The following is a 26706-nucleotide window of genomic DNA, read 5'->3' as shown; positions in this document are numbered from 1 at the left end:
TCGACGGGCGGCCGGGAACCCGCTCCTCGCCGTACTGACGCTGACGCTCGAACACTGTTTACGCCGGCTTTTCCTAGTTTCTGAATGCGCGCCGCAACCACCGGGCCGATTTTTCTCTCTCACTCGTATCTGACAGCTGTCGCGCGCGAATTTCCCGCCGAGAGAGTCAGGTCGAAAGTTTTTGGCGCGAAAAGCGTAGTGGTAGACGATGTCTCTCTGTGAACTCTAAGCTGTGGTTCGCGTTGCTAGATGAGTTACCCCATAATGGATGATTGGGAGCGGCATGTGACTCCCCTGCTCCAAGACATGGGGTGTCCGAATGAGGAGGCCCAAGATGACTTCTTTAACCAGCAGGACGTAAGTCTTAGTCACTCGAACCATTGATTTTGAACCCAATTACTCGTCAATAAAGTCTCATACAGGCTTCGATTATTTATCGCGATCGCATTGATTACCACTACACTTCGATCATAAAATATTAATAACATCGAAGTCGAAACGAATATGTTTCGTAAAATCATTCCAATGTTCTCGGCTAAATTTATCCGCACAATCTCTTTAACGGACTATCGAGTGTCGTAACGCGGTAAAAGTAAGTTAGTGAAGGATTTATCTAAGCAGGAGTATAACAAGCTTTACCTATCTATAGACAAGGTATTCAGACACGAAGGCATAATATAATAGACTATTAACAAGCCCTGAAACGTGTAACGCTGAGCAGAATAATTTTATGCGAATTATTGCAGTAAAAAACGTATAAGACTTGATTGATGAAGTGCATTCATTTTTGCGTGTTATAGAATAAGTAATAGGAATGTTTTAATCGCGTTAATTATTATTTTTGAATATTAGTTCTAGTTTCTGATAAGAAAATCATTCTTTAATAGATATAATTCGTAATTATGTAGCGTATCCAAAGCGCGTCTAAAAACTTGATGAGTGTATTCTTAAAGAAAATGTTTGGATGAAATTATTTTAATCGCTTAAATACTTAGTTCAAGCGTAGAGTACTATAACTATAAACAAAGGGTTAGAAGTACTGAAATTGAGATGTCGCTAATTAAATACATTGTATTCCATATATTAATTCAACGGAATATATTATTTCTGACACTGTTTTTTTATTTAACAAAAATACTTTATATCAATTACATACTTCGAAGATTAATTTAAAATAATCAGTTATATTTCCAACAGTAAATTGTCATTAGACGTAGATCAAACAGCAATGATAGTAACATTCGTTTATCTAACGGTTCTTACAAAAAAAACCTAAAGGAATCAAGCGAGTTTATACGTTAATACAAGTGTATAATTAAACACGCAATTATTAATGTTTATTCTAACACGTTTAGAAAATAAGAACGGACATAGAATTGCTATCTGATACATTAATTTAAATTTAATCGATTTTTATTTTAGTTAATTTGATTATTATAGTGTTTTTATATTCGAATTATTCGTTCTAATAAATTATAATTACTTGAGTAACATGAAAATAAATTTAATATAATATTAAAGGTTGCTTGATTAGTGTTAATTTTTTTTATTATATATTGTTTCGATTTTATTCGAATTTAATTTGTAATGATTTTACTGGTGGAGTTGGTAATTTCAATCTTAGAAATATTCTTAGAGATACATTACAAGACATGATTCGATAGCAATCCATATTTATTATAGTTCATGAGGTTAATTTTTAATTATTATTTAATAATTTTCGAGTTATAAATATTCATAAAATTGAAAAAAAAAAACAAAGTGATATTAACTTTTAATTTCTATTTTTTCTCTTTAGTCCTATCACTAAAGCATGATATATGTATATCAATACAGCATAATGATGGAAAATCATAGTATCGGTCAATACATTTCGTTTTCGTTGTAATTAATGTTCATCTAAATCTATCACGTCTATCCTATCTTCTAACTACAGATTACCTTTTGACAGTTTTTTAATAAACGCATTTAAAAAAAAAAGAAAAAGTCCGAGTGTCTTATCTCGTCATATTTAAATATTAATTCTGACACAACAAGAATGATCCTATTTAATTATTTATCACTTACATAGTCTTTTATTTTAACTACGTGAATTTTAAAGCTAAAATTTTGCGATCTAAAGTAATGCCATAACTTGTAAGCTTCTGTCCACAAGGCCGTTACTAATATTCCAATATCATATCCTGGTTTAAAATGGGCGGCATGGCATGTTGCCCACGATACAGTTGTGGGTTATGGCTTCATTGTCCAAGGCGTTGGAAGAGTCATGGTGTCAATTTGTCTTTACTTGGCCAATGTTTTTGGATAGAGACTTGGCAACTTGTAGACAACCTTTCTTGTACTTGAGCCAGAAATTTTAAGTTGTTTTATATAAATAGTTCCTAATATTTATAGAAGTATCTATGTCCTGAGAATATCTAATAATAATATATGTTCTTTCGTAAATACCAACTTTAGTTTTGAGGGCATTCATATGTGAGATTGAGCCTTAGAATAATATATAATATATCCGTTTAAAGAAGTAAATATGTTACAACAATTAAAAGACGTAAACGTACAATACCTTATTAAAAATATTTTTAATTTCACTGATGGCATAGATTTGCAAATATATATAAATTATTTTTTACACCAGAATCAGCATTGTTTCATCGGTATTTTATTCAACAGTCATCAGTGATCTAGTATGCATACAGGCACAAGGGATGTGTTATATAAATATATATAACCAAAATAAGTTGAAAATATTTCCTACAGGGCCCATGTGTATCAAGCAGTCTACTTATAATAGTATGACACGTCTCCTCTGTAAATAATTAACGTATCCAAAATTTTTATAGCGGCTATTTATGTAATACTTTTAACACTTACTAAAATAATCCTAAAAATAAATTCAACATAGCTCACTTCGCGTACAAGCTGACGTTGTCAAAACCAAAGTCTTAACCACTATTTACAAATGTTGATCAAATGCTAATACAATAATAATTATAAACGATATAATTCCCTCCGTTAATGATTCTCGTTAATCGACAGCGGCTAAAATGGAAACACTATTATTAAGTATACAGTTTCGATCTAACATAAGATAACTCAACCCTATGCGCGTACGTTTAGTTGCTGGAAACGTTGGAATATAGCCCTTAAATATAACACAATAAGAGTCATAAACACAATAAGGCTATGTGTACATAATTACAGAATATAACATGTAATTTCAGACTTTGTAAATAATAGACTATAACGTGACACTCGCACGGTGCGGCCTAATTTAAAATAAATCGTTTCTGTTAGATATATTATATAGCTAACACGTGTAGTGATGGACGATGAAATTTTAAATACTTTCTGCCGATAAATAAGACGAATAGTTATACTTTTATAATTCGGTCTTTAAAAAACATACCTCGACATTGATGGCTGAATATTAATAGATAGATAAATTTCATTTTATTTTTTATAGATAAGATAAAATATATAAATGCAAAAAAGAAATATAATGTAACCATGAAAAATAATATATAATTGTTATAATAATAAAATCTATTTGATTATATTATATAAGTTACATAAAATATAAACTTTATTGTTATTCATCTATTACCGAAGGCGACTTCAGGAGGGTTGAACTTGCACCATGTTAAGAAGAAGAAGTAGGAACTTCGTGTAGATTCTTTGTATTCATAATTATTGTTATAAACATGAGCGTCGGCGGGATTATATTCAGACCGGTGCATTTTCATGTTACACTACAACTTAATAAAATATAATCTATTACAGTGCTTCCATAGAGTTTTAGGTACATAGGTATTAAAATAAGACATAAACGTCAGCAAATCAGTCAATGATTGGATACGCGTTGTTTTGCATGCTAACCTCTATTGTAAAATACTCTTTACGATGAACGATTTATTGAACAAAATTTATTCAACGAGTTATTTTAAAAATAGAACATGTATTTCTTAATGTTAGTCTAATTATTATCCTTCTTTCCCTACCATGTCTTAACATGGTGCAAGTGCAACCCCTTGCAATTCGCCTTTGGTAATAGACGAATAACAAAAAAAGTTTATATATTATATAACTTTTATAATATAATTAAATAGATTTTATAATTATAACAATAATATGGTTATTATTTTTCATGGTTACATTAGATTTCTTTTTTTCATTTATATCTTATCTATAAAAATAAATGAAATTTATCTATCTATTATTATTTAGCCATCAATGTCGTTCACAAACTAATAGATGTATAGTTTCTTTAAAGTAATGACAGTTGTAATCTGTTCTCATACACTTATGTCTTCTAAAATTTTTAATTCTGCTATGTAGCTATTGATGATTCACGATATTTGCGTAATCCAGTGCGTACGACGGGCGTCAAGTATAAAGTTAAAGTATCAAGTGCAAATGGCTGAAGTACTTTCTTTAAACTATTAAACATAATTGAATAAACTTATTTGATACTCAGAACTTGACACGATCGTAAAACGTTGTAATCGCCTTGCAGAGAATACGCTATTTTGACGCGTATGATTTTTTAAATATTACCATTATTTTAGTAACTCTCTAATAGCACTTTTCTGACGTTTCACTTTCGAGTTCTGCATCTATTGACCAGATTGGTCTTACAAAATAGTTTCGTAAATGGAAAAAAGTAATTTGATAGAAATATCTTTAAGCGAAGCAGTTGCTATGATAGTACTTGCACATACAAAATTATACGTCGAACAGCACAATGTTAGTATTACATACGTATGTATATATTTAATAGCAATTATATTTCCTTGCCCTGAATTATAGTAATCTATGATAAAGTTATCGTCACACGAAAATGTTATATCGCGTTAGTAGCAGTTAAATTATTTTTATGAAAATCGTCCATTTTAATAATAATAATCTAAGTACTCTGTTAGAGAGTTCAAGGTTAGGCTATTGTTTGTGGAGAGGAGGTAAAGTAATATCCCACCTACTTTACATGGATGACTTAAAGCTCTTTGCACCTTCAGGTTCACAACTAATGGAGTTGCTAAAGGTAACAGAAACTTTTAGTAATTCTATTAGAATGGAATTTGGAGTTGACAAGTGTGCGGTTATGCATGTAGAGCGAGGAGAAATTATGGAATCTGACGGATTACAACTTTCAGATTCCATAAACTTTAGATCACTGTCCGCAAACGAATTATACAAATACTCGGGTGTGTCGGAAGCGTTAGGCATAAATGTGACCGACATGAAACAATCACTGCAGGAGCGTTTCTTTGGTCGTCTGAAAAAAGTACTCAGAAGTCTTTTGTCGGGTGGCAATAAGGTTCGCGCCTTCAATGGTTGGGTCATGCTGGTCTTGATGTACTCTTTCGGCATACTCAAGTGGACTCAAAAAGAACTAGACGCCTTGGATAGGAAAGTCCGTGTCCTGCTGACTGCATATCGGATGCATCATCCTCGGTCTTTGGTGATGAGATTGTATATCCGGTTTTGTTTTAGTTATTTTTAGTATGACACTATCTAGATCCTTTCAGCTTAAGAAATCAAACTCGAGGAATTTTACTAATAAAAATTAAGATACCCACATCAATTATAAAAAACAAAAACAATTACGAAAACTATCCACTAAAACATATCTGTTGAATATTTTGTCACAAAATAAACACATCATCAAACAAATTTCAATCGATAATTATCTTTTTGTTCCGCGTGTCTAGTTATTTGATCTAAGCGATTATCTGTGTAGTGTAAAGCGACTTAGTTTGAACTAGAATCGTAATGGAATTTGCATGCGTTGATCTATTCCGTAGGTTAGATACATGTAGTCTAATCGCCATAATCTCCTGAGATCGGATCAAGCCGAACTTCATAGAACGATGAATAAATAATTATGCGCTTTACGTTCGGGTGTTTTGTTAAATATTATAGATTAAAATAATAGTAATATATATATACAAGAATAATTCATATTGAGTATTTAAATAAATATATATATTAAAAATATGTCCTATCTGAATAATGACCGTGAATAGGGCAATATTGTTTGTAGCATAACCGTTAAATTGCTAGCGTGATTCTCTGAATGAGCCAGCTTCCAAGAAAACGACAAGCTTGAAGTCCAGCGACGATCTGCTGATGTTCGGAAAAATATAAAATATTAAACGCCAAAATGTGCAAAAGTAGAATATAAAAAAGGGCACGGGCAATTGTGAGCGTGGACGTTCTAAAATTAAATAAAAAAAAAACCCTTCACGTAAAAACGGAATATCAGTGACAGTCCCCGAGCTTCCTTCTTGTATCATTAAGAAAAACCGTAGTAGATGCCTACTTGGACAAGAAAGAGGTATAAACCGAAACACTAGGAACACTGTTTTTGCCCGGGTATCTGTAATCAAAACAGTGTTCCGTACCGGAGACCTAATGCTATGCGTATTTCAGAGAGTATTGCATGTAATCAGTGCCATTTTAGTTTTTGTACCTAGAGGCGTGGAACATTTTTCACTTGTTTTTTTTAATTACGTGTAGCACAAACTAAAGTTTTGGATCAGTTCCTTCATTAAATATATCATCATTCGGGTACTTATCCCTCAAGTTTTCCGTAGCTTCTGTAAAAACTATGATTTGAATTGAATTAGATTTAAAAATTACTTAACATAAAAATAAAATCCTATTAAACTATGTAGAAAGTGAAAAATGCCGTAAAACGGGTACTATCGAAAATTATCACGCAGATACAGCAGTATGGGATAAGTAGTTTGAGTTCAATAATATACATTACAAGAAAAAGAAAAAAAAATTGGTCAGAAAGGCCAGGAGTTTTCTAGAAGCATGCTCATATAACACTTTAATTTTGATATAAAAATATAATGTTACAAAACAGTACAATTTGTATGAGAATATGAGGTTTGGCTATATAATTAAAAAATATACTTATTTTATTATTTGACTTATGCGTGGCTTGACTTTCGTTAAGGTATATTTAAGTTAAATAATAATGCCAAGCCAAAAATAATTTAAAAAAAAAAACTATTTATGAAACCGTTCTTAAAGTTTGGTTAAAAGTTCCACGACATAGTCCAGGTTCCATTATTGGCGTCATGCATTCATTACATGCGTATTTAATTAAGATTTAAATGGACCAAATTTTTTTGGCGCAATTTATGCCAAACATATATAGTAGCAAAGTTGAATAAAGTATTGACAAGTAGCATAAAATTATCATATCAATTACCAGCGTCCACGACTGGGGTACCCAGACATTGTTGATACTGGGATTTGGATATTATTAAATATCAAAGCTTTTATGTTTTAATTTTTTGTCTGTAAATTGATAGTTTTGGTTTTATGAACATGCAAAAAGATTTTGTCAATGTACTTTTAGAAAAACGTTTTTGAAGTAGATGAGATAATAGCTAGAATTAATTATTTTTACGTGCTCGTTGACTTCCAGGCAGGATATATAACATACATATATAAGTAATTGTATTTAACTAACATGATTATATTTTTACATGTTGAAAAAGAGTAAATACTGAGTTTCTTGCCGGTTCTTCTCGGTAGAATCTACATTCCGAACCGGTGGTAGCTTTACTTAATATAGTCAAAAGTGTTTGTAAAAGCCTACTTGAATAAAGTATATTTTGATTTTACAAGTGAGATACTTTTGTTACATTTTGCCAATTCATTTTACAATCAAATAAAGAAAATGAAATCACTGTCTGCATAAGTAGATCCATTAGAATTAGAAATAATAGAGGTTGAATGACCCAATGGAAGCTTGTGAAAACGGGTAGATCTATTTCTAAGTCTTTTAGAATTCTAAATAGATTTCTATTGGCGCTTAGGGGATATGTTAAGAGTATATCGTAGGGATGTAAAAAAGGCATGTAATTCATTTCGTCGATGGCGTTGCATCAGCACAGCAGGACATAACTAATTGTTAAATGTATTTAAATAATTGCTGCATTTTCAAAGTATTTATTAGTAAATATTTAAATGAAATCTATTGACTTAGTTTTATACAGATTTAATATAATATCTAATAGTATTATCAAAGTTATTACTACGTTGTCATAATTAAACAAGTAATTTTATATTAATGAAAAACATGGAAACAAATACTGTTTACGTACATGTTGTTTCAAATTTTATACATAGGTGCTTGGACTATCTCATTACAAAATACAGTCCAGGAAAACTAAAACTAAATTGTAAAATTTTAAGAGTATCAAGTTGGAAAGACCGCTAAATTTTTCAATGCCTGGTCTAAATTTTAAGCTAACAAAGCCATCACGTAAATACTAAAGTAGGAACGAAAATAGATACATTCCTCGTTAAGGCAGTTAGGCAATTGCCTATAGGCAATGTGGAGGCTGTTAAAATACAGAAATAGTTAACCAATTAAAGAAACATAATATGACATAACTTTACAATTACTTATTACTAGAAATTGTTTTAGAGCTATGTATATATATTTTGATAAATGACTATGAATTACATTTTTTGCGGTTGAAGCAGAAACATCTGCAAATCCTTTGGCACCCAAATATAACATATTCTTCAGCCTAAATAGCAATATTTGGAACTGTTGTTTTCTGGTTTGGACGAGAGTGTAAATACAGGCACTAGGAAAATGACATCTTAAATCCCCAAGATTCGTTACGTATTGAAGATATAAGGGATGGTTCATATTTCCTGTTAATTTCTACAAGCATTGATGACCACGTGACATCAGGTGGCCCATTTATCAGTCCGCCTCACAAATTTAAATACAAAATACCCATTGTTTTCATTGTTGATGCTATCGATTGTCTTTATCAATATTTTAGTCGTGTACTAATCGTAAAACTCACTAGCAGTCCATATATTCTCGTTTAAGACTGCAGAATAGATTAAGCTGAGATTATTTAATTAGAACCTGGTAGTGACGTTCAGTCATGGCAACATCAGGTATCCTTCAAAGACTAGCAAGGTATAAGAATTCTGAAATCCGCATTAAATAGCACTCATAGTCCAATGGGATGGAATACCCAACTGGGGAAATATTAGTATCAGACTGGCGTACCACATTCCTCATGAGAGTGTGTGACCAGGCTGCTACTCAGTATAATTTTTAGGACTGTTTTGAATTTATTTGCCTGCGTTCACTAAACTGATCTGAACAATAACGTATATAAACTATTTTTATAGAAAAATAAGGTTCGAAATTTAAATTAATTAAAAAATATTAGCGCACTTAGTTAAAGGCATTAAGAAATCCCTCCGCGAAATAGCGTGACAGTTTGAACTGTTTTATATGATAGAAAATTTATTCACGGACCGTAACTTTACAAAAGCTAAGCAGTAATATCCTAAAAGAAATCGATAACAAGTCCATATTTTAATGTTAATTAATGAAAAGTTATCAATAATAAATTAAGTATTAATGCAAAAATCTGCATTAGTTATGCGTAAACTCCATTACTCCATAAAAAAATAATTCGGACAAGTTATACCGACATGCTTTTATTGTAGGGTTCCGTGGTGATAATTATACTGTATGCTGCTTATGCATGATAACATTTTAATCAAAATATTGTGATTATTAACAATATGATTTGTCTGACAGCAAGATAAAACTGCCTAGATCTAGTGATTATAATTATTCGATCGTACTTATAAATGGTGTTTAAATAAACCGTATACAGCTTTCTCTCTCTGTCATTATAGATGTGACATTCGTAAGAAGGAGACAGAGCATCATAGGTCGAGTCCTTCCAATGAATCTTATTATCTTTTAAGGTAAAACTTCTGAGAATTTGACTTTTCAACGAAATATTTATTTGTTATTTAGACAAATAATTATTGAATATTCATAATAAATATTCCCTTTAAACGACGAAGGAACCCTAATAGATAAAAACGTTAACCGTTTTTTTGTAATCGTAAATTGCAATTTATTTTTTTAATCGATATGTAATTATAAATGTTTTTATGTACGTACGTCGTTACGATTCTGTTTGTTGTTTTCAATTCTGCGTTGATTATTATAACATGAATTGCTGACACTAGTTAACTTATTAAACTTAATTAAAATTTGAATATTTAAAACTAAAATTAGTCATAGTTGAAAATTTATTTTTAGTTTCTTGTCGATAACAAGATCAAATAAAGATTGCATTGTGTGAAAAACTATAGCGGTTTTTTTTAAAATCAACAAATAAATCTCGTTATGAAGTGCTTATTAAAAATTCGAACGGAAACATCAAAACAAATTTCACGTAATAATACCGATGATTGCGATCGATTACAAATGGAAATCTACAATCGCCCCTTTGCAAGACGTTCAAAAATTACGACAACAATACACGCATGTTGTTTATCGTAAAACACTTGTCAACTTTTTTGCTGCGCGTGCGCAACGAGCCTTAAAGATCGCGTGATCCAAATGTCCGTTAACGAGTGCGTATGCGCTTGAGACTCCTGAAAAAAAGAGATATGAAACATTCGCTGTCATATCAAAACAAATGAACATATACTTTTTTACCGCGCTCATAGAGCATATCGATGAACAAAGCACGAACCGCTTAGGTGTGTTTTTGGGAAACACTGAACCTCTTTCTGGCCGATATGATTCCGCATATTTCATAGAACTACAAAGCCATTTAATAAAAACGAATTCACAAGACGTTCAATTAATATTCCATTCGTTTTTTCAAATGTTTGTTGTCTACTTTTCCTCCATAATCCAAATAAAAATATGCCATTTTTTACTTGAACTCATATGCTACGTATGTAAGAGATGCAAAAATATGCCTTATTTTTGCATTTTTTATATGGACCTAGAAAAGCTGAACTTGAAATTGTTGTCCATGATTTCCTATGCGCTGATGAGGATGAGTGAGCCAGAACTACAGGCTTAAGGAACATAGCATCTTAGTTCTAAGGTTGGTGGCGTATTGGCGAATAGTTGGCTGTGGTGTCCACTTAAAATCGGGAGATCAATTCACCAGATCACTTACGAAATTTATAATAAAAAATCCTTAATAATGGATACTTTCTAGCTAGAAATATAAAAGAAAAACGTAAAAATGCTTTCTAATTGCAGCGATGGCAGCTAACTCACGATAAGTCAATTAGCTCCTAGGAAATTTAATTATTCTTAATAATTCACAGAACCATTATACCTAAACCTTGGGGCACTTAGTAACGTCATGTGCCGAATCAATGCTATGACTTTATTTTATATCGAACTAGCTACTCATCCCGGCTTTACACGAGTACAAGAAGGGTCTATAAATATAACTTAAAAAGTAAAAATGTCGGCTTTCTTCTACTGTAATACGCATGTATTATGTACATAAATATTCCTCTTTAATGACTGTGTTTATTGATATTAAACGCACTAAAATCCGTTGCAAATTTTAATAGATCTAAGCGTACAGACACGGGAAGCAACTTGGTTTTATTTTATGTAGAGATCCAATTCATTTGGCGTCATTTTTGGGTGATACAATTACATTTATATGTAAATCAACTATTGGACATTTCGTCGTATTTTAAAAGTTTAGTTGTGTCTATGTCTGTATATCTATCTCTGTTTAAAGAATGGTTAAATTGAAACGCTTTTTTCTACTCTCTGTAACAAAGAACACGAATGCATCACACTTATAGTTCTATATAATAACAGTCTTTATTACTCGATAGCAGTTAAGGGCCACTAGCTGCATAACCGACAAAATACCGAATTCGTAATAACATTCTAAGTTATATTACTTCTCAAAGGAATGTACATTTTCTCGAAGTCTTTCGATGTCGCAGCGTTCGACAATTACTACCATTCCTTGAACTATAAAAGACGGGTTTGAGGTACGTTGTAATACTGTAAAATTAACACGTAAGGGCCATCATCTGCTGTGGGGGCAAAGAAAAAACGTATGTAACTGGGAGAATAACAATGATTTGTGAACCTTTAGTTGGTCATTACGAAGTTTTTAATTGAAAAAGATGACTTTAAAATCGTAACTGACGCCGTGTCTTATTCGTATGTGGTCAGAAAGCAAACGCTTTAAACAGATACTTGCGTCTAAAGGGCCTTATGCATTGCACGATCTCGTTTTCCAATAAAAAAACTAATAATGTAATTAAAAATAATTTCAGTTACTTTCATTTGCTTCGTCTAGGTGTCATTAAGCTTGATTTTAGTATCGCCAAATATATCTAAAAAAAAGCGAAATTTAATTTCCAGTTTTCTGACACTTTTGATTACTTTTGCAAGTCTTTGGTGTAATTTTGAATGCGATGGAGAAAAACAATAATAAAATATAGAAACAATATATTTTTTAAGTCTTTTGTAATATTTTAAAAGATTTTAACATAATCACAATGTATTGAAAATAATTATGTCTTACATTTATAATTTTGAATCGATTCAATTTTGTCTAAGCGCGAAATTTTCTGTTATTTTGTGTGCGATTTTCATATGACTGTGTTTCCTATGCCTGTGTGTGAATAAAACTGATAAAATATTAATTTAAAACAAGAATTCATGTTGGTATTGACATTAAATATATTTTATTAATTTCTTTTGAATTTCGATTCAAAATAAGTTTTGTGTACAAGTACCTCAATATTTCTGCGCTTTAGTAACCATTATCTGCGGACCATTTAAATTCATTGTTTTCACAATTTTTATCGGTTTTTATATTAATTAAATTCCCCTCACCTTGTCCTTTGAAGGTTTTTCAATGAATTGAATGAAACATTGTTTTGTTGTAACTTGTATGTACATTTATTTAGCGAAGTGTTAATAATGTATTCGTTGCTTTAATGATAGATATTATATTATACAAAAAGCATTAATTAATATGGACTTGTGGTATGAATATAGCAGTCTTTTAAAACGCTTTCTCGTTTACCAATAAATATTAATAAATTATCCGATATAATTATATTTGTTCACGTTAGATTTGTTTATCGGAGGTGTTGGTAATATTTTATATATTCTATATTTTTCTAAATGTGTAAATTATTTAATTTGTTTCCATTCTGATGGTAGGCCTGTGCAAGACTGTAGGTACCATCCGCGTCAGATATTGTACCTCCAAACAGTAATTATTTCGTTGTGTTCCTGTTTGAAGAGTGAGTAACTACAGGCACGAGCGATAAAACATTTTAGCTCCCAAATTTGGTTGGTTAATATTTACAGCGCCAATGTCTATGGTGGTGACCACTTACCATCAGGTGGCAATATAACACATAAAAAAACTAAGATAATAAGTCGATTTTGGCAGTCCACCTGTTAAAACCTAAAGTATTTTTTGTTTTAGAATACGTCACGATGACAGGACACAACTTACGTATGTTTTTGAACGTTTGTCGCGACGTTGACATTACGTCGACAGCAAGATGGTTTCATACGACGCGTAATTGTAGAACGCTTCATAATTTTAATTTCATTCAATTCCACGGGGTTTTTGTAATAACAGAAATGGAATATTAATAGTATGTGCCGACCATTTCTTCTATTCTACAAGAAACTATTGTTCGTTTTACTTATTTATCTTATATATCAGGCTTCAAAGGCTTCAAAGACTATATGAGAGTGTTGTCTGATAAAATGTATTATGTTTCGTTAGATTAAGCGATCCAACATGACCTAGTAGTTGGTGAACGTCAATCTTAGGCGAAGATTTCAGATTCAAGACAGAATTTTCATCTACTTCGTTTGTGTTTACTATGCATCGAGATCGGCCTTGAAGGAAAATATGTTTTTTTTTATGTAATAGAGGATAGACGAGCAGGCTCATCTTATGGAATCTCTTTCCATCATAACAGAATGTGAACATCGCCCATGGACATCTGTAACTGGGGCCTGCAGGCCTTGTCGGCGATTTAGGGATGAATATGGTCTTTTCTTAAAGGTTTATTGAGGAGACCTACTCCAGTGGGATGAAAATCATAACCGCACATGAACACACACAGTTCAGACCTTAGTCCAATAGTGGGACAGTCTGTCATTTTACTTTACAAGATTATTCTATATCGAAATATCTTCAAATAACCTCAAACAATCCATCCCTCAAGCCCTTCAAGTCCCTATCTAAGCCGCTTCAATAATTTGCATACAAATATGGAAATGTTGTGTTTTTAATACGGAACTGTAACAAATCTTAGAGTCGAAAGTCTTTCCGTGGTATGTATACGTTAAAACTTTACGATTCGTTAATTTTTTACACGTCCTTTGTTTTTAATTGTTAGCCGTAACTTTAATAGCTTCTGTTATTATTGCTAGTTTTATTATCTCCATCGGGACTTACAACATTCTTTTCTCATTATTCAATCAACATCTTGCATACAATCTATCTCCTATTTTAATATTTCACATGAAATATATTTATTAAGCCGAGAGCCGAGATGGCCCAGTGGTTTGAACGCGTGCATCTTAACCGATGATTTCGGGTTCAAACCCAGGCAGGCCTCACTGAATTTTCATGTGCTTAATTTGTGTTTATAATTCATCTCGTGCTCGGCGGTGAAGTAAAACATCGTGAGGAAACCTGCATGGGTCTAATTTTAACGAAATTCTGCCACATGTGTATTCAACCAACCCGACTGGGTTATATCTGTGTGATTTTATTTGTAAACCGACATTGCAACTTCTAAATATAATTTAAAAAATTCCCATTAAAAAACAACTGTATTGATCAAAGTAAATAAGGACAAATACCTTTAACTAATTCAACGGGAAATTGCTTGAGAAACAGTTCCTCAATTGGGAACCGCCACCTGTCTAGCGGGATCCGCACTTTAAATACAATACTTCTTGCAACGTCAAAGTTTATGAGCAAGGGTCTTCAGGTGCGTAAGTACTTACCATAAAGTGGACTTTTATTCCATTTCCTTACATGGCAGTAGCCTTATTGCAAACATATAATAAAAAAAAAAACATACGTCAGCCGTCATGTTTCGAAAATAATCGATTTTTAAAATTGATCATATAACATTCGAATAATTTCTGTTTAACTTTTTAATTTCATTAAATTCGTCACGATAAAGTTAAACTAAATTAATACCATTGCTATCGACGTACCAGTAGTAGTACCAGACGTCTTAAGTCTTATAAATCTTTATCGTTTCACCCTACGTGTCAAATAAAAAACAATTTTCACCGTTCACTAAGAAAGTGTTCGGCCGCCTCGACGATGCAACGAAGTCGCTTTAGACATGCGCATTTAAAATTACTTACAAAGTACGGGATAATTAAGAATGTATAATGTAACAAAGTTTTTTAAGAGTTCATTACGTATGAAATAGTACGTGAGAAGTTATATATATTTCTTCTCGTCTGGTTTCATACCGTTTTTTATTATGTTGAAGATGTTCAAGATAGTATAAAAATTAGTCGGTATTATTGTATCTTTTTTTCTAGTCGCGTTTTAACTCGAAGTGTTACCAAAGTCTTGAATAGAATAACCGGATACTCGAGTTTTTAGAAATCGGTATGAAAATGATTTCGATAACTTTATACAGAAGTTTGCTCGATGCAAGTAAGGGGTAGTTGGATAACATTATATTTTTAGCCAGTTTCAAACGAAAGGTCATTCTAAATTCAAAATAATAATCATTATAGAACAATAGTACATGTGAGTGACCTGACAGCATATAGAGTGAGAGGTCTTTATCCCGCTAATAGGCAGTGCGATAGAGATACCAATAGGTACGCAATGGAAGTGAAAATATTTTTTTTTACATTTCGATTTTTAGTAAACGAATTTCTAAAAAACAAAAGATATTATTCTCTTCAGTAATCGACTAACATTAAAATGTCGCGCCTCACTAGCCGTCTTATTACGATAATATTACACAAAACGATACCGAATCAAAAGAAATGATAAAAGTCTTTGAAGTATATAAATAAAGTGTGTAAATTCATAAAAATATAACGTTTGATTTCATGCCTTAGATATATTTTTTTTTATAAAATTAAGGGTCGATTTTTTTTTATGCGTTCGTAAATCGTTCATCCGAGATTGTGCATTTGTAATTGGAATGTGCGTGAAGGGTAATTATATAATACCATCAACTAACAATGATCGCGTTGATATAGCTGATAGATTCCGGCAAAAGTGGGATGAAAAGTGAAAACCGACGTAAGGAATTTTGACAAGAAATTTCCGGTAGCAGCATGGAGGTTAGATGTTGCCTTGGAAATCTTGTAAAGATGATCCAGGTCATGAACTCCTGGTCATAAGATTGAGAGAGCCAAAAATCACTTATGATATTGTCGTCAGTTCAGTTCTGTTGTCTATTTTTTCTGAATTTTCCTTAATAATGGCCGAATTGGCGTATGATAAAAAAATAAGCCTTACCAACATTCCAATCGGATATCCTATATTCTGACGATAGTCTGCCCCAGTAATTATTTTTTCTTTTGGAGTTTAACCGTCTAATGATAGAATGTAATTGAGGCGGTAAAATATCATACGAGCCTGTGTGTACATCTGCACGAAGCCTTATATAAACTGAAAGAAGTTGCATGAATAAATTAATTACGTATAAAATATCGAGCATGACTCTAAATGTCTCGGTGTTGGCGAACATGACAAATTAATAGAGCATTCTCTGACAGGACACATTAATATATAAACAGGCATTTTAAATAGCTAATTACGATAGTATTTTCCTTTCCGTCTAATGGTTAGTCTAGCACGTGTGTCCAATGCTTGGGCACCCGCATTTTCAAGAACCGGTAATTTAACGATATCCTATACCGAAGTGCAGCTGCGATACACTCCAATGAGTGTACGCTAAGGCTGAATAAATTTCATGTCCATCGAAATGCGTAATTTTTAATTTTTATAATAAAGTTAGGGATGTATCGTGTTACCTACAAGCGAGTTACAGTTGCCTCGATGGGTTAAAGTGACTAACATTTGAACTTCATTATGACGTTTCGATATTTTATTCCCAACATATTTTTTTTTGTAATTAAATCATTTTGGAGAAAAAAAAAAAATGTTTAATCAAATAAACATGTAGTTTAATGTTTCGTAATGCGTCATAGACCTATAGGTATTTACATACAATTTTTATAATTAACAATTCCGGGACTATTTTTGTTAATAATATTGGAATTCGTTTTTAATTCATTGTTGATATTTTGGACTATAATTATTTCTAAATCTAGAAAGAGTAAGTTTTAACAAAATTGGTAAACATTTTTTATTAAATAATATTATATCTAATTAATACAATCTCGTTGAAATGAATTAATTTACTTTTTAAACCTTTAATCTGCTATCTAAGTACCGCTTTAATATTTTAAGATAAACCTTTTTAAAAGCAAAATATTTCTATCAAAATGGGCACAAGTGTTATTTAATTCAGCTTAGTATATAAGACCTTTTTTGGAATATCAGTAGATATAAAAAAAAAACAAAGTACTTAATTAAAAATAAAGTTGTGGTTTGAGCACTGTCTAAGTACAGGTGATTGATGTCCTTCTGACCAATTTAGATCGATGCGGTTCTAATACGACCGGTGAGAGAGAACCGCAGGATAGACTTTACGCGTTTTTCGTCGCTCGGTAGTGCACACTGTCAATTTCCCAACTCAGTTGATACTGTAAATTTAGATTTAAATAAACAATTATATTGGCCTCATCTGGAATTCTATTCCGATTAACTATTTTCAGATAAACGATATCCAATATCGATAATATTATAATGTTGGTTTATGTCAATATATTTAATTTATTTCCGTGTATAACGTAATTGCACTGATGCGAAGCGGTTGCAGGAAGTAAGTTACTTGTATACGCGGAGTACGCGAGTGCGTTCGACAATTACTCTGGACACTAAACGATAATATCTAAAGACAAACCTTTGACAATATATATTTCACGATGTCAAATTAAACGAACGAAACACAGGCTTTTCTAAAACACCTGTTTAATATAATGACAGTTTGTTATTATTTAATATTCATGACACATCGACTTGTCGAGGAATGAAATTATTCGTCATGTTAATACACGGAGATATATTTCTATAAACATTTGATATCAAGTAACGTCAAATCAAGAGCCGAGATGGCCCAGTGGTTAGAACGCTTGCATCTATACCAATGATTGTGGGTTCAAACCCAGGCAAGCACCACTGAATTTTCATGCGTTTAATTTGTGTTTATAATTCATCTCGTGCTCAGCGGTGAAGGAAAACATCGTGAGGAAACCTGCACGTGTCTAACTTCAACGGAATTCTGCCACATGTGTGGCAACCAACCCGCATTCGAGCAGCGTGGTGGAATATGCTCCAAACCTTCTCAAAGGGAGAGGAGGCCTTAGCCCAGCAGTGGGAAATTTACAGGCTGGTAATTTAACGTTAAATCATTAAATTTCCAATTCGATTACGAGAATAAACTTAACTACGAAAAGTAATTCATTCATGTGAGATGTTTTTATTTATCATGTAGTTTTTTAATCCTAAATCGAAAGTATTCTTACACATGAAGGCTTGAATATAACATCACTAATGTTACGTTGAATAAGACTTATATGACAGACAGCTTACGCACATGACAGATTTTTCCGTATTGATAAATTGATGAATTATGGGGAACAGCGTGATGAAATCTCCAAATCTCATCCTTAACAACAGACGAGTCATTAACATGCTATGCAGTGATACTAAATTTTTTTTTTTTTTTTATTACCACTGTTTTGATTTCATTATGCCTATAATAGATTTATTACTGATGACGGATATATATTTTTTATTATTCTTGTATATGACGATGTCTCTCACGTCAGTTAGACGTGATGACGTATCGATACTGCACTCTAACCGCCCTTCGTCCTTCCTTCAGCTTAACCGATGACGTCACTGACCCGAGTAGAAAATTTCTATTTATGTACAATTGAGCTGTATACGTACTTCTTTACGTTCATTATGAATATAAGGTTTTACTTATGGCATACAGTTCAAATTAGTCAGAGATTAAGAGCCAAGATGGCCCAGTGGCTAATTCGCGTGGTTTTAAAGTGAGGATTGTGGTCTTAAATCCGGGCAAGCGCGAAAACGTTTTCAAGTACGTACATAATATTATGCTCAATAAATAAACATCTTGAGAAGACCTGCATTCGTCGGCTACATTGTGACCACGTACAAATGGAGCAACGCGATGGAAGCAGTTGCTCTTTAAGATGAAGATTATGTTTAATGGTGGGACATTGATTGCCTGTTATTTTAATGACTATATATAAATAAGTAAGTTTTACTTTTTGATTGCCATAAATCTATGCTATCTATGGAAATAGCTAACTTTATTTTATTGATGCCTTAAATATTGTGTTTCATTTCCAAGTTAAATTGTTTTATAAAATTTCGTTACTTTTAATATTGATATAACAATTGCAATACATTTGATGAAGCAACAGTGGTCCTGTGCTGAGTTTAAACAAAATCATGCTAGCCATATCTATGATGTCAGCTCGGTCTATATTTAAAACCACACTGTATAACGAGGAACTATGAAGGTACTACGTTCTTAGCAATTTTGAAACATACGTGAAAAAATATTCACGTCAAACATCGAATCTTCTTTTATTTTTGAAGTCGGTTAATGAGAGTGTAAGTTGATTAAAGTTAAAAAAATACTCTAGCCTAGTTCAACGGTAATATATTTTTTCTAATTGAATTGGTATTTCCTAACATTAACGCACTAATTTGTTTGTTTATAATTTTAGTAGTAATACTCGTATATCTACGTATAACAAAACCAAGCCGCTTCCCGCCGACTGAACGCTGAGATCTTTACATCATGCAACAGATTTTAATATAGTTTTCATCAATAAACAGAGTGATTCAAGATGAAGGTTTATATGTATAACAAAGTAGAGAAAAACCGTGAATTAAAACTCTCCGAGCGAGAAAAATACTCGTCGTACCCGTGCGAAGTCGGGACGGATAGCTAGTATTAAATAATTACAAATCAATAGTATTTAACTCTACTCCATAGTTATCGAGTTAAAATAAATTCTTGATTCAACTCAAAGTAATTATTGCCTTGTATTGATTAAAAGTATTTATTAGATATTGACTTTATTGACCCGTATTAGTTATTCGTTGATAAATTGATCGCTGGTTATAATTTGAAAACGGATTTGAAATACAATTTGCTAATTGATATTATTTTATCTGATCGGGACTAGTTGGAATATTGAATGTTTTAAGACGTCGATTTTTATACCGTTATATAAACAGGTGGCAATTGAAACGAGTCGTTTAATGGCTTTTAATATTACTTAAATATCGTCTTAGTAACGTTAATGTTTATAATATATGTTGTTTATGACTGACTTCATCCTGACTACAGAAGTGGGAATGAATTGTTACGAGTATATAATTATAGATACCTATCTAAATTAGTTCACTAAAATATTAGTGATTTATTTTAAACTAAACATCTAATTAGATTATCAGAAAATGCATTTGTTTTTATAAATACTTTATATATTAAGATTTACAACGCTCTTAGCATCTTTAAAAGATCAATATCTTTATTATTAGTTAGTAAATTGAAATTGAACATAAGATTCAATTAAGAACTCCTTTAAATAAATCGTTTAAGTTATTACATATGTATAAAAAATCAAGCCGAACATCGACATTTGTATAGAATTTACTTTATTAAGCGTACTTGATTTTTTGACAACGACACTCACGGATATAGAAAAAAAAAGTTTGTAAAACAAACCTCATCGGATGGATTCTGTCTTAAGCAATATCTAAACATAATTGATCTTAGACACGAGAAAGACATGCTATATTGTTGAGAATTGAGTTGTTTCAACTATTTAAGCAACAGCAATTGTGATAACGTGACAAAAAAAAATAGTTAATTTGCTTACACGCTATAAAGTATTATAATAATAAAATAATTGGAACGCTTAACGCTTTTTTATTCTGCTGAATTGTATTTTATTGAAACAGACCACGTCTTGGTCTGCCTTACAAGCGCCTAAATAATTACCCCCCTCAACTACTGTTGATCATGAGTGTAGACAATGACGACAAATTGTTGAAAAAAAGTATACATTGCGTGCAAATTACCTTACAGTCGGTAAAAGAATTAACATGCGATAATTTGTAACATTGTATTATATTAGTGTAGGACTTATAATTTATCCTTAACTCCCGTTTCTGATACATTTATGAGATGCACTTTTTTTTTTTTTATATTGGCAGTTAAAAGAAAGACAAAGGAATATGTTTTTAGAATCATACACAGTTCATGATTTGATTATTTTGAATATATGTAATATAATAATTCGTGGTAAGTGGAAGGGATAACTTGTTTTTATTACTGGTAGTAAAATATGGTAGAGCTAGCGGCATTTTTGTCAAATGGTCACCGCAAATATTAATTAATTAATTAATCTTATTATTCATTATAATAATATTTTTTGAAAGACACGCTCGGATGTAGATCCGAGTTCCAATACTGATTAAAGAATAATTGTAAATACTAACGTCTTTGTAAATCTGGCTATTTAAAGGAGCAACTATGTGAGTTTCTTCTCGCAGGAGACTGCTTTCCGAAACGGTGGTAGATTTGAAATATTGACTATTATGAATGCTTTATTGTAAAGTTTACTTTAGTAAAATACATTTGATTTGATTTGTAAGAATTGTAAAACAATTTTGACTCCATCAATGTTACGAATTGGTACGTGACATTCATCATCATTACATAGTTTAAAACAAAATCTACAAGCACAATATTAGAGAAACACTGATAATTTTAGAGGTTTCTGAAGTGATGTAAATAGACACATTTTTTGCTCTTACATTGCAAACGCTGGCAAAACACTACGAGATAGATCAAAATAATGTACTACAGTATTGTACACCTTAAAAAGGTCTTCAAAAAATTATATATGTCTATCTCTTGGGGATAGCTCACAACAATCATTTTTATCCTTTACTTTTTACGAGAAATAATAGCTTATTTTCGAAATTATTTTAAGCAATACAGTATTAATCCTTATCCAATTAGGTACCTTAAATACATTGTGCATTTAATATTGCCTATTACAGCATGTAATTTAAATGAATATTTTCGAAGATATTACAGATTTAAAACGCAGGGACATAGCGGTGTGTATTGTCTAATGACTGAAAAGCTGTGAACGTTGTAAGACATTCTGTAGTATATTTAGTAGCATTGCAATCATGCGAAACCGGGGCGGGTCGCCAGTTATTATAAAAAAGTAATGTTTTTTGTTTCTTTTATAAATATACCCACGACAAAAACCGATGTAATATGAATTTTACACCAGACGTAAATTACCGACTTATAATCGATCGCTAATAAGTGCCTATCTACTCATTTGTCGAACAAATATCTACCGAATAAATTTATATTTCATCGATCTAGAATAAAATAAAGACTTGTCATGTTCTAAATATGAATATCGGTAACATAGAGTCATCTTACCTAACCATATATAAATATCATAAAGCCGTGTCCGCACTTTTGCGATCAAGCTGTTGTAGATGTAGCCGTCAATTACTTAAGAGATCAAAATTCAATTACAACGTTAAACAAAACCAAGTGGTTGCGACGACGAATGCCTTCTAAAGCTATGAATTCACATGTTCGACCGAGTGTAATGAATACAACGAAAAGACTACAGACGCTTGGTCGCACAAGTATAGGTATAGGCTTTATATACGATGCCTCGCGTACGCCTTTGTTTTGCTCGGTTGCGCAGGTGTGTTCGATGCTTTAATGCTCGCGCTGTTCAAATTATCGAAGTGACGACACTGGTTAGTAAGAATTTATATTGTTAAGTATTGATTTCTAGAGAGTTCGATTTTAATACTAACTTCACACATAGACAATTATAAATAATAATATTATTCATCGATATTATAAGAATTAAAAAAGTTGGTTGATTAAAAGACACATTTTGTTATTTACGCATCGATTTTCGTTCTATAAATACCAAATATAATTTTAAAAATGGAACTGTGTTTAATAACGAATACAGAGATTATCTTACGGGGAAGTCTGTGTCAATGGATCGAATTATAAATAAACATGTGGAGTACCTACTTAACGAATAAAAAATTTTAAATATAGAACGATATAAATAAAAATTAAATTGACACATAGAGTGTAGAGATTATATACGTAACAATGAAAAGTAAATCGCTTATCCTCAAATTAAATTAAATTAATATCTAAAGGATGTAGAAATTATCTTAAGAACATTTTAAGATAGCTATGAACGTCAGGCTTAAGGCTCTACGATGGCCAGTGAACCTAATCCAAATTCAATTAATTCAAGAATAACAACGACTATAAAATATGTTAGGTACTCAATAAAGATGACTCTGTCGTATTCATAGTCAGTGCGTATTTCATTATAACCTTTCCGAGCCGTTATTATAACATTTAATACAAACGATAATAAGCCTGGTGTATGATAATTACGAAGGCATAAATAATTCAAGGGCAGGGTACACACACGCGACCACTTCCGGAGGCTCGTCCTAATTAATGCGTCTGAGACCCGTATATAATAAAAAATATATATTTATTATAATTTTTTTTAACGATAAAAGTTCTTTAACGTTATGTTACATTTGGTGAATATTTTAAATCGATATTATTTATTTGACAATAAAAAATAATAGTAATATCTGTAACTTGGAAAACGTTTCAGAGTAAAATTTTTTGAGCCGTAAATGATTGACTTAAATACAATATTTCAATTTCACTGTGCCCGCTCAGAAATAGTGGCACAAATATCTAAGTTCATATAATTGTGTTGTATATTGTAATATTCTTATGGTTAATTTTCATAATGTATAAATATTTCAATATTTTATTTTTAGAGCCAGTTTTCCGCCAAATTTTTGACAGCGAAACATTAACATCTAAAGTATGCATTAGTTAGTATAGTTGTAGTGTGAAAAACAATTACAATCTATATTGAATGAACAGTGTGACCAGCATTAAATATGTTTAAATATGGCTCTATAAAGATAAGTAACATATATATATTTACTAATTTGTAATAGATAATAATACCTACTTATAACGAGTGAACTTAAAAGATATATAAACATGTGCCTACATGCTGTTATAGACTTTTCCGTAGGCCTTTTTAACACCTACAATTTCCAAGTAAATTGTTTTGACGTATATCCGAAAAGTTTAGTCAGTGTTAACCATGTAGGCGTACGAAAATATTATTTGGATAAAACAGCGTCCTAGTTTATCGCATCTTCCGTATCAAAAGTGTTTTAAAAGAAGTAAACGGATACACGGAGAGAACAGGAAGCAACTTTAATTTATACCTACTCCTACTTATAAATATGGATTGTATGAGAAACTTCACTTCTCAGTTTAACTCTTGTTAAACTTAAAATATTATTATTATTTAAAATAAAATATTTACAAGAAAAAAGTACCAATTAGATAAATAAATAATAAAGTATAAGATAAATTTAATATAATTATATGCAATATTATAATATATTTTGAAATATATTACGTATATATAGATAATACAGTGAATGAATTATAAAAAAAAGTATTTTCTCTGATAACATATAAATATTTGACATAAGACCTTTAAGGGATACATCGTACCCGAGGTTCGTACTTAAACACCTACGCTTGATTTGAAGATTTATTTTGTAAGGTCACAAGGTTTAACGACCGAAGGCTGAGCCTCCAGTGTGTAGCGATACGGTCCTATACAGCGCCGCGCAGCGATTAAGCGCTTCTCTTTAACACGCAGCGATGTAACAAGACACCGTGCTCGAAGTTATATCTCTCTTACACATATTTTTATTGTGTAGTAGAATCATTGAAGAGCTGATGACATAAATATAAGCAAGTTGCAATATCTTATGACGTAGTATATATCATAGTGAGATAATCTACCCCCCCCCCCTATCAAAGCTAATGATATTATTACACGATTCTAAAAAATTAATCTTATTTAATAGAAATTGTAATTAGTTATAAATTATATTGAAAAATCATGTCAATTGATTTCATTCGTAAGAATTATTTTATTTTATCTTGTTGTTAAACAGAAATAATTTATCGATAATATTTTGATATATCGTAATAGTTGATCAAATTAACAATTAATTTAATCTTGTCATATAACAATTCAAAAGTGCTTAAAAGTAGGCGAATCAAGCATTTTTGACAGTCGTACTATAATTTTGATAAGTTGCTTTTAATACTAAGCAGGCATTAAAATGTTTTGAATAATCTCACGATTTTCAATTACAAGAGCAAGACATTTTCCACCTAATTGAAACGTAAACATATATAGCAATGCATAGCGCTGCATAGCCAGATATGGTGAACTTTAACAGGACATCAGCTTTACATTATAGTCGCTAACGCCTTGTCCAGTCGTCCATTCGAAAACTAATTGTGACACCTTTGTCCGCCTTTGTTACTTTTTATTCTTCACTCAGAAACTTTAAATAAAATGTAAAGTTCAATTTGTATTTTATGCTTTGAATAATAAACATCGTATTTGGTTCGTTTAGCGTGACAGTCGAGTATTTTATCGTTGCGATGGGAAAACGGCTCATTGCTAATCCATTGAGTTAATTATAAACCTGTCACATTAAGCAGGCTGCAAGTGGCCCATCGTTGGGCAAAGGTCTCCTTGCCTGGTAAGGAAGATTTGGAATTTATTCTAGAACCTTTACAGTATTAAAGACACATGTTTGCCTAACGACTTTCCTTGAAATGTATAAACACCGATCACGCATTCATATTCTTAATACCTCAATGTGTTTTAATACATATTTTTACTAAAATGTAATTAAATTGTAAAAAATATTTTGAAAGTATTACTTATTTATAATTTCTGCAGCCGTGATCAAAGTCAAGTTAACTAATTTGGTTTTAATCTCAATGATCATTGGTGGCAGCCGATGACGCAAAAGCCGACCAATGAGCGATCAGATTAAACACGGATTAGTTAATCTTGAGACTAGTGTCATTATTAAATGTATTCTTGCTGTATGTTATTATTGTATAACACTGAATATGCCGATGGTGTTTTTTACATCAAAAAGTAATCTATATATATAATCAAATTGGAGTGTCTGTTTGTAATATTAAAATAACCCATTTTTACTAAATGCATATGTATACACGGTACATATACCAAAATAACATTTTTTACAATTTTTGTCTGTCTGTCTGTTTGTTCCGGCTAATCTCTGGAACGGCTGAAGCGATTTCGACGGGACTTTCACTGGCAGATAGCGGATGTAATAAGGAGTAACTTAACTACTTTTATTTTAGAATCATATATAGAATAAAAATAAAATCACGCTATAATATCCAAATAACTTAAATTCAAGTTAAGTCGCGGGCACACCTAGTAATTAATAAAATTGCTCATAAGAATATTGTTAAATAAAGTTTACTTAGATTTCAATTTCCAGTTAAAAAGTGAAATAAATTTGGAATTTGGTTTCACCTACGTAGCGGTTTTCGTTGGCTCAAATTTGTACCTAATTGCAAGTTTGGCAATTATCCTGATATCTTGGAATTCAAATTTGAAGTAAAGTAAAAATAATATGTTATCGAAGTAAGAATCAAGGAACATTGACAGGTAAATGATGACAAAATTCACGATATTTTTGACACTGGCAAAAAAAATTTAGAAACTTTGTTTAT

The 26706-nt window shown here is 31.5% G+C and overlaps 1 protein-coding gene across 1 annotated transcript in view; it reads left to right on the top strand.

The window, feature by feature from the left end:
* Positions 1 to 26706, top strand: part of LOC113403981 (homeobox protein araucan-like) — a 121596-nt gene continuing 94890 nt past the window's right edge. Inside the window, exon 1 of the mRNA XM_026644689.2 lies at positions 1 to 357. Within this exon, the coding sequence (XP_026500474.1) occupies positions 250 to 357 (108 nt within the window). The 5' untranslated portion in view covers positions 1 to 249. The remainder of the gene's footprint in view (positions 358 to 26706) is intronic.

The sequence above is a fragment of the Vanessa tameamea genome, chromosome Z, assembly GCF_037043105.1.
Source record: "Vanessa tameamea isolate UH-Manoa-2023 chromosome Z, ilVanTame1 primary haplotype, whole genome shotgun sequence".
NCBI classification, from domain to species: Eukaryota; Metazoa; Arthropoda; class Insecta; order Lepidoptera; family Nymphalidae; genus Vanessa; species Vanessa tameamea.
This window is presented reverse-complemented; position numbering and strand designations above follow the sequence as displayed.